This window comes from Medicago sativa, chromosome 8 (assembly GCF_051527215.1).
Source record: "Medicago sativa cultivar Bolivia chromosome 8, Bolivia_mono, whole genome shotgun sequence".
NCBI lineage: Eukaryota > Viridiplantae > Streptophyta > Magnoliopsida > Fabales > Fabaceae > Medicago > Medicago sativa.
In genome coordinates this window covers 8,232,855-8,250,410 of record NC_140756.1, presented here as the reverse complement: position 1 = coordinate 8,250,410, position 17,556 = coordinate 8,232,855, and the positions used below count along the sequence as shown (strand labels likewise).

At 33.5% G+C, this 17,556-nt stretch overlaps 2 protein-coding genes and 2 pseudogenes across 3 annotated transcripts; 1 reads left to right on the top strand and 3 right to left on the bottom strand.

The window, feature by feature from the left end:
- Nucleotides 1-286: 286 nt before the first annotated feature.
- On the bottom strand, nt 287-991 carry LOC146896661 (uncharacterized; annotated as a pseudogene).
- Nucleotides 992-1,203: 212 nt separating this feature from the next.
- Nucleotides 1,204-2,150, bottom strand: LOC146896660 (TMV resistance protein N-like). Its single transcript, XM_085737393.1, has one exon. The coding sequence runs from the start codon at nt 2,050-2,052 to the stop codon at nt 1,333-1,335; it is 720 nt and encodes a 239-aa protein (XP_085593519.1). The 5' UTR covers nt 2,053-2,150; the 3' UTR covers nt 1,204-1,332.
- Nucleotides 2,151-5,880: 3,730 nt separating this feature from the next.
- Nucleotides 5,881-8,808, top strand: LOC146896659 (F-box protein CPR1-like; annotated as a pseudogene).
- Nucleotides 8,809-9,772: 964 nt separating this feature from the next.
- On the bottom strand, nt 9,773-15,776 carry LOC146896658 (disease resistance protein RUN1-like). Of its 2 annotated transcripts, XM_085737386.1 has the most exons (6): nt 14,917-15,776; nt 13,397-14,498; nt 12,654-12,929; nt 11,624-12,403; nt 10,165-10,540; nt 9,773-10,107 (listed from the first exon to the last, which is right to left on the bottom strand). In XM_085737386.1, the coding sequence occupies exons 1-6, from the start codon at nt 15,393-15,395 to the stop codon at nt 9,872-9,874; spliced, it is 3,249 nt and encodes a 1,082-aa protein (XP_085593512.1). In that variant the 5' UTR covers nt 15,396-15,776; the 3' UTR covers nt 9,773-9,871. The 2 variants fall into 2 exon arrangements, with proteins under 2 accessions (XP_085593512.1, XP_085593511.1); XM_085737385.1 differs by having other exon boundaries at nt 9,773-10,540.
- Nucleotides 15,777-17,556: the final 1,780 nt, after the last annotated feature.

Here is a 17,556-nt window from a genome sequence, read left to right as displayed (position 1 = left end):
AATACTTCTTGTGTTTGAAACGATTTTTTCAGTGATGTATATACCATAAACAGTGTTTTGTTTTACCAATGAAATGTAAAATTAGTGGATCTTGGCCAAATGCATTTCAAGTCATTAATATTGCACATTTTATAACTAAGACTGTTAATAACGGGGTGTGGTATTTGAATATTACCAAAAAATACTAACAGAGAAGTAACACCAAATCAAGCAATGATGAGGTCTGAAACAAAGAGAAAGGAACTTTTAACAAGAGTTTCAGAACGAAATTAATTGAAACAAACAATAACAACATGAATTTCCCTCTACAATTAGTCCTCATTCTCTGAAAAATGATGCAAAACACATACACCAAAGGAATACCATAATAGGACAACTACTTCAGTTCAAGCACAAATATTGTCTTGTTCTCCTTGAAAGTCCTGTAAAGATGTCTTTATTTGACTTCCGAGATGGTTCCATTTTCACATTCGGCGATGGCTGCAAGTTTGGTTCAGGCGACGGCTGCAAGTTATCTTTCCTGTGATGGCTCCATTTTCATGTTAAATGATGGCTCAGTTTCCATAGTTACTGCATGGCCATATATTAGATATGCAGCTGTGAGCCTGTGACCTTAACAATCAATCCACGCCCAAAAGCTACAAAATTCTCCACGCTGTCACCAGTCTCTAGATTTGATGTTAAACCTTTCCAATCTTCATCATTAAAAGACATAACCGTGTCTCGCTTGTATATCTTGATGGTGCACTTTGTGTAATTAATAATCAAGACACCGATAAGACATTCAGCTCCCATATTTTCAGATGTTGATGAATAAACAACACATAAGATTATTCCTTTCATGCAACAATTACTATCCTCAGGAACTTGAAAAAGTACAGAAGTTCCTTCACCTTTATAGGCTAACCAAGAGATAGGCTAACCAAGAAGGATAATTGTCACTAGGAACACCAAAGTTACTAGAACAATTAGTTGTCAATCCATGTATCATGAGCACCTGATTAGTTAATTATGTAATTAACTAATTATTATGCTATTAAACTGGACTTTTTGTGAGTGTCAATCAAAATTCTAAAAGGTAAATATGTTTAAGAAATAACAGCTCGGTATAAGATGAAGATAAACTAGGAAGCTATCTGAAAAGAAAACAGCCATAGTCTGGAAAAAGGTATGAATGAAGAAAGAAGATAGAATGTAGAAAAACTGAAAAAGGAACTGATATATCATGTAAGTATAAAAAATACTTCATCTCATTTCTATGTCACAAGTCTAAACTTAGGGATTTTTGGCTTTTAAGTAAAAAATGCAAATGGAAAATTGTTCCATGTTCTCTTAATTAATAATAATAAAGTAAGGAGATAGAGAAAGAACCTGTGATATGTTCTTGCCAAGAGTGTCGATGACAAGTTGGAAACTCCCCATTCCAATCAAAAGTGATCTCAAAGAAAGATTTGAGATTTGTGGTCCATGTGATGTTGTTTTCAACTCGGTAAACTTTACATCATATAGATCATCAACAAATTTTCTTAATTCTTGAGTTAGTTGAATCTCTGAGTGGCATTGAACCCAAACACTTCTAAGTTTTGAGAGACTCGTAAGCACTGATGATCGATATCCCATATTATTACTCTCTGCATCCAAGGACACTAAAGACAATGACATGCCTCCAAATGGAGAAATATGGTGTAGGGAATTTACCGTTGGTGACTTCCAAGACCAAATGAGAGAAGGAAAAACATCACGTGATAATCCTTCATATACACACAAGGATATATATCCAATGCTTTTCAGTCTTAGTATTGAATAGGGAACTTCTTTTATAGATGTATTTTTGGCAATCAGTGTTGTCAAGGATTCCATCTGCACTATGTCTTCTTCCAACTTGTTAATCTTTGAACAACCAGAAAGTATAAGAGTTTTCCAAGTTTTCCATTGATAGATCTCCCTTGGGAGATTGGTAAGACTTGTACAGTCCTTGAAATTCAACAGAAGTAGATTCCTAAGGTCTCCAATGGACCGGTGTACCTCATACAAACATGGAGAATTCATCATAAATCATAATAAGTTTTTCTAGATTCGGTAATTTTGAAAAATCAGGGGTGTTTTCCTAGTATCTAGAATGACTGACATTGAGAATTTTTAGTTTATCCAATAACTGCAAGAAGATAAATGTTTCAAAGAAAAATTAGCGAGGTGGGAACAAATACTACTGCCATCAACTTTGAGTGTGAAAAGAAAATATGATACCTTGGTTTCCTTCCACACTTGTTTGATACTGCTGTATTTTACGACAATAACAACGGGATTTCCCAGATAAAAGTCATCGGGCATATAGTTGAAGGTACATCCTTGCCAATGAATCCATCTCAGTTCTTTGGAAAGATAGTGATAGATAGTCTCCTGTGAGGACAGCATGATCAAGTTGTAAAAGTCTCAGTTTCTTCATCTCCTTGAAAGTATCAGTACTCAAAAAATCCCTACTGGTTCTTTGCACCTCCAAAACCAATCCCTCTACAATTTCTGTTCCCTGCATTTGAAGGGAAAAGAGAACAGAGAAGAGTATGGATAAACCTTCTTTGTTTGCTTGCAATAAAATAATACATCAACTTGCCAGGGTGCAACTTACACACACTTGTAATGAGCATGAGTCATGACTGAGATTCAATGATCAAAAGTGCAGCTGAAGTACACTTATAAGAGCAGAACAATTCAGAAATAAACAGACAAAGATTCAATGATGAAAAGTTTATATTTTTCAAAACATCGTGAACATCCTCACGATACCACAATCTACTTCGTTTACCAAGCTCTTTCGTTGAACTTTCACGAACAATTTCTCTTCCCATGTCTCTTATTAAATCATGCATTCTAAGCTTGTTATTCTTTTCAATTTTTACAAGCCTTCGCTCTGCGAGGAAAGTTATTCCAATACCTACATAAAGTCCAGAACCATTTAATATCTTTTGAACCTCAACTCGTCCTTGCTGATAAAGAAACAACATATGTCAAAAAATCTATCCTTTGCCATATCATCCTTTAAACCATCATAGCTTATTTCAGTTTCTCTTGCACTTGATCATTGGGAATTCTCTTTATTTTTGACAGTACACTCATCCATTCTTCTTCTGTCCTCTTATATAAAGAAGAATCAAGGACTTCAAGAGCAACCGGTAATCCTCCACAATAAGCAACTACGTTCTTTGAGAGTGCATATAAAGAAATTGATCGCTATAAACTAAGATCGGTGGCTAAAGGCTACAAACAAAAACCAAGTATTGATTATTTTGAGGTATTTGCTCCCGTTGCGAGATTAGATAAAATTCGCATGTTTATTTCACTCGGCTCAAAATAATTGAAAAATACATCAAATGGATGTTAAGTCCGCATTTCTTAACGGTACTTTAAAAGAAGTGTATGTTGAGCAACCTGCGGGATATGTAGTCGGAGGAAAGAAAGATAAAGTTTATAGATTGAAGAAAGTATTGTATGGCTTGAAGCGAGACGCCAAGAGCGTGGTACAAAAAGATTGATTCTTATTTCATTCAATGGTTTTCGTAGATGTTCGTTTTAGCACACGCTCTATATCAAATTCATTGATCATGAAGATGTTCTTATTGTGTGCCTTTATGCCGATGATCTGATTTTCCTTTGGGAATAATTCAAAGATGATTGCGGTAATTCGGGGAGGTTATGAGGTCGTTCAACAAAATGATGAAATTTTTATTTTTCGAGAGGAAGAATGCAAGTGATATTTTGAAGAAATTCAAGATGGAGTATTCAAATCCGATTTCCATGCGGGATGAAGAAAAGTTGAAGCCGACAAGAGAAAGTGATGGTAAAAGGGTAGACTCAACTCATTATAAAAGTTTGATTGAATTTTTGAGATATTTGGTTGCAACAAGGCCATATATAGTGTATGGAGTTGGTTTACTTAGCAAATACATGGGGGAACCGCGTGTTAGTCACTTGCAAGGAGGTTAGAGGATTCTTCGTTATATCAAAGGTACTATGACCGATGGAATTTTCTATAGTAATAATAGTGATGTGGAGCTTGTTGGATATATAGATAGTGATTGAACAGAGATATAGAAACAAGAAAAAGCACGTCGGGATACGCGTTTCATCTGGGCACCATGTGCAATATCATGGTCTTCAAAGAAACAACTTGTGGTCGCTCTTTCCACAGCTGAGCAGAATATATAGCAACAACCAGTTGTGCTACTCAAACAGTATGGCTGAGAAGAATTTTAGAAGTGATGCATCGAAGCGAATACTCCTACGGAGATATATTGTGATAACTAGTTAGTAATTGCACTAAGCAAAAATCCAGTTTTTCATGGATAGTCAAAGCATATTGATATTCGATTTCACGAGATTCGAGAACTAATTGATGAGAAAAAGTGGTGATCGAATATTGTCTCACCGAAGAACAAATTACTTATATTTTTACAAAGCCTCTATCGATAGAGTTATTTTACAAGTTGATGAAGATGCTTGGAATGACAAATTTGGAAGCTTGATTTAAGGGAGGCAGTGTTAGACAATTAAATCAAGCTAAGAAAGAAATACATGTTCCCCTAATGAAGAGATAAGATTTCCACTTGTGTTGCAAAATTTGACTTTCTTTATTACTTAGCTACTCTCTCCGTTTCAAAATACATTTTGCTTTTTTGCAATGTGAACTGTTCACATGACTTACTTTTGACCCTAGTTTTTAACTAATATATAAATACAAATGTTAACATTTAAGATATTGTTTGATTTGTTTCGACAAATATTTCAAAATATTAAATTTTTATAATTTTTTACTTTAGATAATTAAAGATATTAACATTTAAAGTTATGCATTGTCATGTGTAAAATAGTTGACATCGACATGTATTTTGAAACGAATAGAGTATTAAGCATTATGCTTATGAGATAAGATTAGATTTACTTAGTTATTAAGTTACTTTGTCATCGAGTCTTTTGCTTAGTCATCTATACTATATATAATGTAAATAACATGTTTCGGCTCTTTTTGGTTAACTTTTTCTCTTTCCAAAATTACCCCCAAATTTCAATACAAATAACAATGTAACAAAAAGATAAGAATTTTTTTTGAAAGACACAAATAGATAAGATTAAATTCAAATATTAAAATAAAAGTGTAACAATTACGATATGAATATATATATATATATATATATATATCCAATTTTTTTCTTTATCCTTTAAAAAGTGTAACAACTAAATGAATATATCTATACTTACTTTTTCATTATCCCAATTATATCCTTAAACAACTTTTTCTATAATAAAGATTGTTACTGCCGTTATTATAAAAATAAGAATTTAGATTATATTTTTGTTATATTGTTGGTGTCGTTGAAATAGAAAATCATTTTTTTAAAGAATTGAAATAGAAAATCATGGTTAGTTTGATTTGTTATAATTTGAAAGCAAAAAAGCATTTATAATTTTACTTTTAATCAAACTCAAAATTTCATTAAAAAACACGGTTTATAATTTTCAAACGTTAGCGCAATAAAAAAAACGAAAGACGGATATATGAGTACCCATCTTTTTCCTGATTAAGAGTAAAGTAAGTCTAGTGTAACACTGCCATGCAGCACAGCCATTTACTTGTCTCAAAAAAAAAAAAAAAAAAACACCGCCATTTACTTAGCATGTAAGAATTGCCTTGCTTATGTATTAAGTTTAGAAGCCTATAAAAGGCACATGTTTGTATCATACTGTATCAAGTTAAGTGAATGAAAATATAGTGATCAAAATAAATTCTCTCCTGTGTTCTCTAGTTATTTTGTGAGTTTATGTGTGTTTATATGTGGCACTAATATCGTTAACAATCCTGCAAATACCATTCTTTCCACACAAAAAAAAAAAAAAACTACAAATACAATTGATTTTCGATGACTTTTAAAATCTAATAAATCCAATTCATTTGCTACAAAGAGTTTTCCACAACGACAGCAACGAGCTTGAGCGCAGCTTCTCTCAACTCCTTCAAGATGGAGATATCATTTGCTTCAGCGACAGTAAAGGTTAGCAATCACATATATGATGATGTTGCCTTCGTCATTCTGTCTAAATTACCTCTCAAATCTTTGTTTCGATTTTGTTGTGTGCGCAAATCATTGTCTCTCTTGTTTGAAAACCCTTATTTCATGGACATGTTCCGAAGAAATTTCTTATCTAAGAATCATTCTTTTTACAATGATACATCTCTCCTCTTGCATGATGAATACGTGTTGTATTCTCTTTTCGGGGAGAGGTTCAAGAATAGGGTCACATTAGATTGGCCAAATCCGTATGAAGAGCAATTTGATTTTAATATTTATGGTTGTGCTAGTGTTAATGGTATTCTTTGTATTGAAGACGCTGGGAGAATTGGGGGCATTCATTGCATTGAAGAATTAGGGAGAGTTGTTGATAAGTGTTTAAAAGTGATATATTTCATATAGGAGTTTAGGCATTTTAGTGACTTGTTTTGCAAGATTCTCTATGGAAAACTCCAATTATTGTGTAAATATGTCATTTATGCTTTTGAGCCTTATTCCACCCTTTTTGTGCGGGAAAATACAAGCAAGGAGCAAGAAACGTCAAAATTCAATTTCATACGCCATTAGCGTGTCCTACGCTATTAGCGTGATGAGGAAATGCCCAAGTCCGAGAGAGGCACGCCATTGGCGCACACAGGGCGTGGATCCGGATCACTCTGAAGAATACGCTATTAGCGTATACCGAGCTATTAGCGTACAAGCTCTCGAGAGCTACGCCATTGGCGCACCTGGAGCGTAGGCTGTCATGAAGAAACACGCTATTAGCGTGGGGTACGCTATAAGCGTAGAAGCTCCGGAAGGACCACGCTATTAGCGTAGCTGAAGCGTAGAAGCGGGGCAAGGCCAACGTGGCTCAAGCCCATTGGCCGGATTATAGGCCGACTTACCACGCTATTAGCGTATCTTGCGCTATTGGCGTAGGTACGTAAACACGAGCCATTTAAATAGCATTCTTACCTCTCTTTTGGGTCATTCACTATTCCATTGAAACATTTTATACATTTCTAGAGAGAGGTTAGAGCTATTTCATAGAGAGAAACACAAAGCAAGTGATTAAGGAGTAGATTCAACCCTAGATTCATTGAGACGTCAAGGATCTTGGCATGGAATCTTCATCTTTCCTTCATTCCTTGCATTAGTTTACATGTCTATGTGTAACTATCACCTTCTTTGTAGTATTGAGGTAACAATCAAGCTATTATGTAATCTTTTGATCTTTTAATATATAAGGTTCTAGCTTAATGATTCAATATTGTTGTTATTCTTGCTTTTAATGCTTTCAAAGAGATTCAAGATGATTTGGACACGAACTCTTGAATCTAGAACTAGAATAACAATCTATCTTATGTTATATCACTCTTGACAAGTTTGTAAACCTTTGATAATTACTTTTAATCAAGATTTTAATGCTTTCGGATACTTAATCGAAAGGACACGGTCGATTAAGTTATCCGATCGACTTTGTTATCGTTTAAGGGATTTGGACACGAATGTTTAAACGCTAACTTGGAAATAACGATGTCGCTTTGGACACGAAGGATGTTGTAGAAATGATTGTAATAATATTGGTTATAAAGCTAGAGTCTGTTAATCGATCGAGAGATTGCTGTTCTTTGTTATGCTTGCTCGTTATCTTATACCGCAAGCGAAATAGTTCGATCTCTTCTCGTTTTTACTTTTGTAATCTATGGATATAGTGTTACAAACAAACATTTTATAAATGATACCTTAATGTGAAAGATTGTGAACACGCTTATGATATACCGCAACTCCCTGTGGAAAACGATCCTATATATACTCACGTGTACATAGTTATATGACATGTAGAAATCCTACATCAGTTGTATTGTGGAATCCAACTACCGGTGAATTCAAAGTCACTCCTCCTAGTCCCTTTGCATTTGAATCTCCATGTTGGGATCCCATGATTGATCTTCATGGATTTGGTTATGACCAAGTTAGAGATGACTATAAGGTAATTCGCCATGTAATGTTTTTTCCTATGACCGACGCAGATTGGGAGGAGACATGGAAAGATGGATATCACTCTTCCTTGTGGGAGATATATTGTCTAAAAAGTAATTCTTGGAGAAAAGTTGATATAGATATGCCTAGACAATATAATAGTGCTGTGGGTGTTCAAGTGTACATGGATGGAGTGTGTCAGGTGGAGTGAAAGTGATGAAGTTTATTTGGTGTCATTTGAATTGATCAATGAGGTCTTTGTGAAAACACCCATACCTTCAAATATGGATGATAATGATATTGATTCTAGAATATTGTTTAGACACTTAAACGTGTTAAATGGATCAATTGTATGGATTTCAAATTATGCAGAGACCGGTACTTTCCACATATCAATTTTAGGTGAAGTTGGGGTCAAAGAGTCATGGACCAAACTCTTTATTGTAGGTCCTTTGCCTGACATTGAGTATCCTATTGGAATTGGCAAGAAGGGCGATATATTCTTCAGAAAAAAAGATAATGAGCTAGTTTGGTTTAATTTAAGCACCCAGAGAATTGAAGAGCTTGGTGTTAAAGGTGGCTTGTGTTGCCGGATAATGATTTATAAGGAAAGCCTTCTGCCGCTTGAAAGAAAAAACAATTAGATTTTAAGTGAAAAGTATTGCTCTGCATGTATAATAATGCTATAGATACAAGTCTTGTTTTATTTTAGTTTTTACTTTGTGAGCATAATGGTATGGCAATACACCATTACTGATATTGGTTATCTGTACTCCTACCATGTAATGAAAAAGAAGCAACTCTATCTCATTATTTATTCAAATGGTGCACGCACTCATATTTATAGTTTATATTCTGATTTTATTCTATTCTATCTCATTAATTAGGATAGATTCAATAAAGTTTAGGAGAATGCTAATGAGTGCGGTTCTGATTTTGTATTAACTGGAGACAGTTTGCCTTACTTTTCTCTGTTTTTTTAGGAAACAGAAATTGTAGAGGGTTTGGTTTTGAAGTTGCAAAGAGCGGTATACTTTGCCTTTGTACTGGTTCTTTCAAAGGGATGAAGAGACTGGGACTTTTTCAACTTGATCATGTAGACCTCACTAGAGATTTTAAGTGTTTTTCTAATGACCTGAGATGAGCTCATTCGAAAGGATTTACCTTCAACAATATACCTGATGACTTTTATTAGGGAAATCTAGTTATTATTGACTTAAAACTTGGTAGTATTAAGCAAGTTTGGAAGAAGACCAAGATATAACAAAGCACTGGCGCTTCATACCATTCAAAATCATTTGAAACAGAATATGTATCTCACTCAAAATTTTGTTTTCTTTTCCTTGATAATTTTATTTGGATTTTAGTGAAATGTACTATTTTTTTTTAAGGGGAATGTACTATTTTTGTATTCTCCAGTTTACTTCATTAATTACGATGGTCGTTTTTACTTGAAATTTTACTATGCGCTCAATATAGGAATCTCAGTTTAGGATTAACATGAGAAACAGACTAACAGTGCATATTACCATCCATGGAAATTTCAAATATAGTGAGAATCTAAATTTGATTCAACACATGCTACCTGTAGTAAAAGAAATGAAAAATAAGAACCAATAGGTAGAAGGAAACACAACAATTGACGAAAGAATGACATTCATGTAATTGGTATTCCATCAAAATAGTAGACGTGCAAAAATGGTGTATTTGAAGATGAACAAAGGCAAATGATTTGGCACAATAGGTTTTAAACAAAGGCAGGTGAAGATTATTTATGTTCTCCATATTTTCATTAAGCAAAAAACACATACATGGGAATTCCAAACAAAAGTTGTTACTCAATTCTAGTTCAAGCATAAACATTCTCCCACTCTCTTTGCAAGTCTTGTAAAGATTTTTCTATTTGTCTTCGTTAATGGTTCATTCTTGACAACAACTGATGGTTCCATTTTCACATCGGGTGATGGTTGTACTTCCTCTTCAGCTGATGGTTCTGTTTTCACATCAAGTGATAGTTGTAGTAGTTCTTCGGCCGATGCCTCCATTTTCACACTAAGTGATGATTGCACTTCCACTTCATGTAATGGCTCAATATTTGTGCTTGTTGATGGGTCAACTTCCGTAGCAATAGATTCATCATATATTAGATAAACAGCAGTTTCCTTCACAGTAAATCCATGCCCAATAGCTACAAAAATCTCCACATTGTTACCAACTCCTAAATTTGACACTATGCCTTGCCAATCTTCATCATTAAACGACATTATTGTGTCTCGTTTGTAAATCTGGATAGTGAATTTTGTGTAATTAATAATCAAGACACTAGCGAGACTTTCAGTTGCCAAATTTTCAGGTGTTGATGAATAAAGAACGCATAAAGCTATTCCCTTCATGAAAAAATCACTATCCTCCGGCACTTGGAAAAGTACTGAAGGTCCTTCACCTTTATAGGCTAACCAAGAAGGATAATTGTCACCCGGAAGGAAAGAATCACCAAAATTGGTTGCCAATCCCTGTATCATGAAAATATGCTTAGTTACTTACTTATGCAATTCTAATTATGCTATGCAAATGGACAACTTCTGCAATTTATTGTGTTGAAAATTAAAATAGTGAAAAAAAATATAAACAAGGAAACTGATTGAATGGAGAAGGCAATATAGTTTCTTTCCACTTTCCTACAACTCATCTTTCACACTAACCATTGAAATAGCATATATATGTTTTTCTACGAATTCACTCTGGGTTCTACTAGCTTATCAATCTATAAGAAAGATTTTTCATGACCTAGTTTTACTTGCACTTTACTTTTGTATTCCCTTCTTTGAGGAGTGTCTGATAATATGTATGGCCTAGTACTATCAACATCTTAGAAAAATCAATCATTTTCTGTCTTCAAAACATTAGGAATGGTATTGTTTTCGGTTATGTAGAGTAATTTGTCTCCTTTTCACACACAGTCGATTCTACAAAGTAAATCACGTCATGAATACAAAAGGCTTGTGAGCTAACACATGAAACATCTGGAAGCTTTGATTTCTAATAAAAGGTAGCATTGTAACAACATTAGCTTACTGTCATGGATTCCTACACTTCAAAAAATATAGGTAATAAGTTATCTGGTTACCTTATTCGTTTTAGATTGTAGTAATGTACTAAAAAATATTTATAAAACAATTCATGAGCTAGTGATTTTTTTTGTATGGTAAGAAGATCCAATATAACCATTCAGATCAACAAAAATATTATTTTATTATTCTGTTCCTCTTTCTCGTTCAATATGTAAACGACTAAACCCGTGTATAGCTTCAATAGTTATTCAAATATCCTTTCGAAGTTAAACATGTGTTACGAATATGAATAAGCTAAAAAAATGTAGATAAATATTAACAGTAGCAAATAAATGCAATGAAGATAAATTTAAAGAAAAATGATATGTAGAAAAAAATAGGTTTTCTCTTATGATACTTGAATAAATTTGTATATTTAAGAATCTTTTACCATTTGAAGAAAAAAATCCAAATGGAAAGTAGTTCTTTGTTTTCTTAAGTAATAATTAATAATTATCAGTAAAGGTGGAAGGATAGAGAAGAAACCCGTGATAAGATCTTGCGAAGAGTATTGATGACAATGTGGCAACTTCCGATACCAAACAAAAGGGATCTCATGGAATGATCCGAAATTTGTAATGCATGTGATGTTCCCACTTCAGTAAGACCTGCATCATATAGATCATCAAGAAATCTTCTGAATTCTTGCTTCAGTTGAATCTCTGAGTCACATTGTACCGAAACACTTCTAAGTCTTGAACAACTGTTAAGTATTTGTGATTGAAAGACCAAAGCCAGATTATTGCTCTCTATATCCAAGGAAGCAAGAGACTTTGACATGCCACCAAAAGGGGGAATGCGTGGTAAGGAATTCATTGTTGGTGACATCCAAGACCTAATGAGAGATGGAGAAACATCACGTGATAATCCTTCATATCCACATAAAGATATATATCCAATGCTTTTTGATCTTACTATCCAAAAGGGCACTTGTTTGACACCAGTATTTTGTGCAATTAGAGTTGTCAAGGATTCCATTTGCAATATATCTTCTTCCAATTTTTCAACCTCTGAACAACCAGAAAGGATGAGAGTTTTCAGTGATGTCAATTGATATATCTCTCTTGGGAGATTTCTAAGACTTGTGCAATCTTTCAAATTGATCAAAAGAAGATTCTTGAGGTCTCCAATGGACGAGTGTACCTCTGTCAAACTTTGACAGTCCTTCATAATGAGTTTTTCAAGGTTCGGTAATTTTGAAAAGTCAGGGGTTCTTTTCAAATACTTAGAATGACTGAGATTGATAATTTTTAGCTTCTGCAGCAACTGCAAATATTAGAGAATAAATGTTTGTCAAGTACATTGAATCTTCAAGATTTGGTACCATTGAAAAGTCAGGGGTGTTTCTCAAGTACATGGAATGACTGAGATTTAGGATCTTCAGTCCCTCTAGAAACTAGAAGAAAATAAGTGTTTCAAAGAAAAATTAGAGAATAAGATGCAAAATGAAACAGTGGTAAAATAACTATTCCCATTAACAATTGATTTTAAAAGGAAAATCTCTTATCATATGTACCTGAGGCTTCTTCCAAACTTGTGTAAGATTACTGCATTTTAAGTCCATAGCAACTACATTTTTCTGATAAAAGTTTTCTGGCGTGTATTTTAAAGGAAATCCTTGCCAAGAAAGCCATCGCAGTTGCTTTGAAAAACACTCATAATCTCCAATGAGTTGTGCATGATCAAGTTGCAACAATCTCAATCTCTTCATTTTCTCAAAAGCAATTGTATCAAAGCAAACTTTACTGGTCCTTGGCAACTTCATAGCCAATCCCTCGATGGCTTTCGTTCCCTGTGACACAAAGGAAGACCATAGAAAAAGAAAATAAAATAAAAAAGGAAACCTTAGTTTGTTGTTCGGTAACTAAAAAGCAGCACATAAAGCTGTAGCCTAAGCCCAATCATATATAAAATGGCATGATTCTCATGAATTAACTGCTCCAAATACTTGAGTTATTACATGAAGACATATGTATGGAAATTCATATAATATATTTTTAACATGGACAATATAAAAAACCATGTACGAAGAAATAGAAAGAACGCCTAAGGCTAAGCTGTATATAGGAGAAGAGACACACACAAATGGTTTTTTATATTGCATCTTTAACAAAGACAAACGCTTATGAGATAGTGAATCCCACGATTTTTAGCCAATTGATGGGAAAAGTAAAATACATTTAAAATACAAGCATAGTTATTTTTATCTTTAATGATTGTGAAAGATGAAAAAAAAACACGATGTAGAGAAATTCTTACAGTATGGTCGGTCAATACATCAACTACATCCTCATGACACCACAATCGACTACGCTTCTCAGGCTCCTCAGGTGAACTTTCACGGACAATTTCTCTTCCCATGTCTCGTATCAAAGCATGCATTCCTAACTTGTTATTGTTTTCAACTTTTACGAGGCTTCTCTCTATCAGCACTGTTATTCCAATATCAGCATGAAGCCCACACCCATTAAGTGTCTCTGTAACATAAGCTCTATCCTTACCGATAAAGAAACAACAGACATCAAGAAATATATCCTTTTCCATACGATCCCTTAAACCATCGAAACTTATTTTTAGTATCTCATGTATTTGATCATTGGGTATCTTTTCTAGCTTTGATAATGCACTCTGCCACTCTTGTTTTCTCCTCTTGAACAAGTAAGACCCAAGGACTTCAAGAGCTAGTGGTAGTCCATCGCAGTAGGCAACTACATCTCTTGAGAGAATAGCGAAGTCTTTTGTTGGCCTTGCCTCCCTAAAAGCATGAAAACTGAAAAGCTTAAGGGACTCATGTGCATTCAATCCCTCCGCTTCATATATAAAGTCAACTCCAAGGATATCAAGTAGACGCACGTCTCTTGTTGTGATGATTATTATACTTCCTGAACCAATTCCATTTCTATTTCCGCATAGTGCATTTAATTGCTCGGACGAACTCACATCATCAAGTACAACAAGTGCTCGTTTTGTGGAAAGTCGTTCCTTGATCATAGCTTTTCCCCACTCAACACTATGCACCTTTATCTTTCTTGCTTTGAGGATATCTGAAAGAAGTTGTTCTTGTAAATCAGTTGGGCCCCTATCTTTCTCCCAAACTTCTCTAATATTAGCAATGAAGCTTTGATCTTCAAAGTCATAACAAAGTTTATTGTAGATGACTTTGGCAATGGTGCTTTTGCCAATCCCTCCCATCCCCCAAATCCCTACTAAACAAACTCCTTTTTTATTCCGTCTTAAAAATTGAATCGACTTTTTCGCACGGGGTTTTAGTCCAACTTGAAAATCTGGGAGAGGTAAGTATTTTTTATCTAGTTTTTTCAAAACTTGGCTAACAATTTCCTTGACAACATTGCTTTCATTACTGCAACAATAAATATTAAAAAAAAACAAAAATGGTCATAAAAATGAATGATTAGAAGCGTAAAACATACATTTGACTCAATTTCCAATCAAGTCAACTCAACACCCTTAATCAAGTTCAAATGATTTATGTATAGCATAAAGCCTCAGACAGCGGTATAATCTCCCTTGTAACAACAACAACAAAATCACAAATTGCAATGAGTACTAATTAAAAAAAAAAGGGTTAATTAAGTAAATGTTACATATAATATTTAGAATTTCGTTTTTAATCCTACAAAAAAGATTACACTTTTTATTCCTTGTATCATTTTCTTTAGAATTTTAAGGAACAAAGAATGCCTAGGGAAAATTTTACGGTTGTATGAACTACAAACGAAATTCTAGATATTCATAGGGAGGAGAATTGATATATTTACCTGTAATTTCTCATATCCCAACCAGACAAATAGGAAGCATCCTGGAGTGCCGTGTAAATAGGTTGATCGAACTCATCTATGAACGTATTGTCAGCATGTTGACGTATATTCGAAGGGGTAATACTATAAAATACGGGCATAACAACCTGACCCTTATTTGCATGGCATTCCATGATTTGTACCAGTTCATCAAGACACCAACCAGAACGAACGTAATTCTCAGAGAAAACAACAATGGCTATCTGAGAACCTTCTATTGCTCGCATTAATTCTCGTCCCAACTCCTTCCCTTTCCGTAAGTTTTCATTGTCAAGAAAAGTGTTGATTCCAGCATTTGTGAGTGCAGCATAGAGATGAGAAACGAAATTCCCACGAGTATCTTTCCCCCTGAAATTGATAAACACGTCGTGCACCCAATGGCTTGTATGTTTTGATCTTGAAGAAGAGGGATGAAGAGGAGGAGGACATCTTGTATCCATTACTAAGAAAATTGGCGATGGCGGACAGTGGACTGACTGCCTCTATGGAAATGAATCAAACATTTACGGTTGAATGGAATGGGTCGCGCTATTTTGACAACAATTATGTTATTATAGTTTTATTTTTTTGTTAAAATGTTACTCCCTCTCTCTCATATCTTAATTTGGTAGACATACACCAAGGGCATTTTTGTCAAGATCCCAGCATCACCATTCTTCCGTGCCGCCACTTTATTCTCCGGTCACCTCTCCTCCTTGTCTCCGAGGGGCAGGGGCAATTGGCTTCATAGCCATGGGGTAGCATTGGCTACCCCAAAAGAAGAAGAAAAACTTGAATAATTGGTATATGTTTATATGTAGCTACCCATTAATTTTTTATTTGACTACTCTAAACAATTTTGTTGGTTTAAAGGGAGATGATATTGCACAAATATTGATGATATATTTAGTTTATTGTCATTTATGGATAAATTTAAGTTCTTACAACTCCATAAAGCTCAACATTTATAAATAACTAATGTTTAACATTTATTTTCTTCATTGTCGTTTCATTAAATATATAAAAATTATTGATTTAATTTTTTTCTAAAAATTGGTAAATATATGTCTTTGTACATTTTTTTTACAGTTGGTGCAATGTACCTTAGGAAATCATCTTAATAGACGGTTACCAATCTAATTATTCAAATTAATTATTTATTTTTTGAAGGAAAATGCAAAACAAATTAATTATTATTCATCAAACTACATGTTAATTTAATATATGTCAAGACATGAAAATGATTTACCAATATGCAAATTAATATTCAACTAAATAACATACTTTTTTACAAACTAAATAACATATATGATTTCTTAATAAATAAGTATCTTAACTAAATAATATAGTTTTTCCCTTAAAAAAATAATATAGTTTTTTCATGTATTATTGATGAAAAATCAATCACTACATGGTATTTTTTTATTTACCGAGATCATATAAATATTTCTAGACTAACATATGGAGTAATATATTATTTCATATTAAATTTTCACTTAAAAATGCAATGCAAGAGGTTGTTTATGTCCTACAAATTCGGTCATATTTTTTCCCATTTTAAATTCCAATCTACATTCAATAAATTTCTTTTATTTACTCTGTTTCCAACAAAATTTTAAAAATCTATCTACGTTCAAAAAAATTCCTCCCCTCTCCTCTGAGTTGATGAATAGATCCATGGATGATCGGAGGAAGACATCGTAACTCAAGTCAACTATTATTACAAGACAAAACACAAAGTACAAATACAAAACAATTAGTAGATGGAGTACAATAATTATGTACAACTCATCTACCTTCTTTGTTTATTCATCCCTCAACTATTTTAAAATACACATGTACAAATAGGACCGCGTTAGCTTCAATCATTCTTTCTCTTTCAATACTCGCTTCGTTCTTAGACTTCTTTTTTCTTAAAATACGAGATTATTTTTAAGTTTTTTGAGGGAAGAGATTATTTTTAAGTTGTGTATTATTATTACATTATTAAATTAAATCAACGATTGTTATGCTGTCCACGTTATAAGCAAAAACAAAGACATTCTGTCACCGTCAATATAGCTGTACTAGCCGAGACCGAGTCAAGAATTACGTTTACGGGGACCACGTTCAAAGTATAATTTACTAATGAAAAAAATAAAATTTTGAATGCAAATACAAGCAATTTAATTAGAAATTATAAGATATGTTCAAAGTAAAATATACTCAAAATTATAAGAAATTTTAAGGATATAAGAATGATAAGTATCTTGAGGCTTGCTAGAGAATAAATAGACTAAATTTGAATAGCATAGAAAGAAAACATGAAACAAATAAAACACAAACGCTGAGAATGCACACAAAAAAAGACAGACAATGTGTTATTAAGTTTTTACTGCAGAATTGGATACAGATTTATTGACTTGAAATGTAATTAAATACAAGAGGAAGTAACTGAAAGCTAGAAAATAAAGGAACCACTAATCCCACGTTTAACAATTCCTAATAACATGGGATTCTCCTAAGGAATAAGTAAAAGCAACGGTATTCCTTACAAGTAGGAATTTATTAAGGAAACTAACTACTAAAAACTCAACACCCTCCCTTAAACCTGAATCATATCTATGAATCGGTTTAAAAATC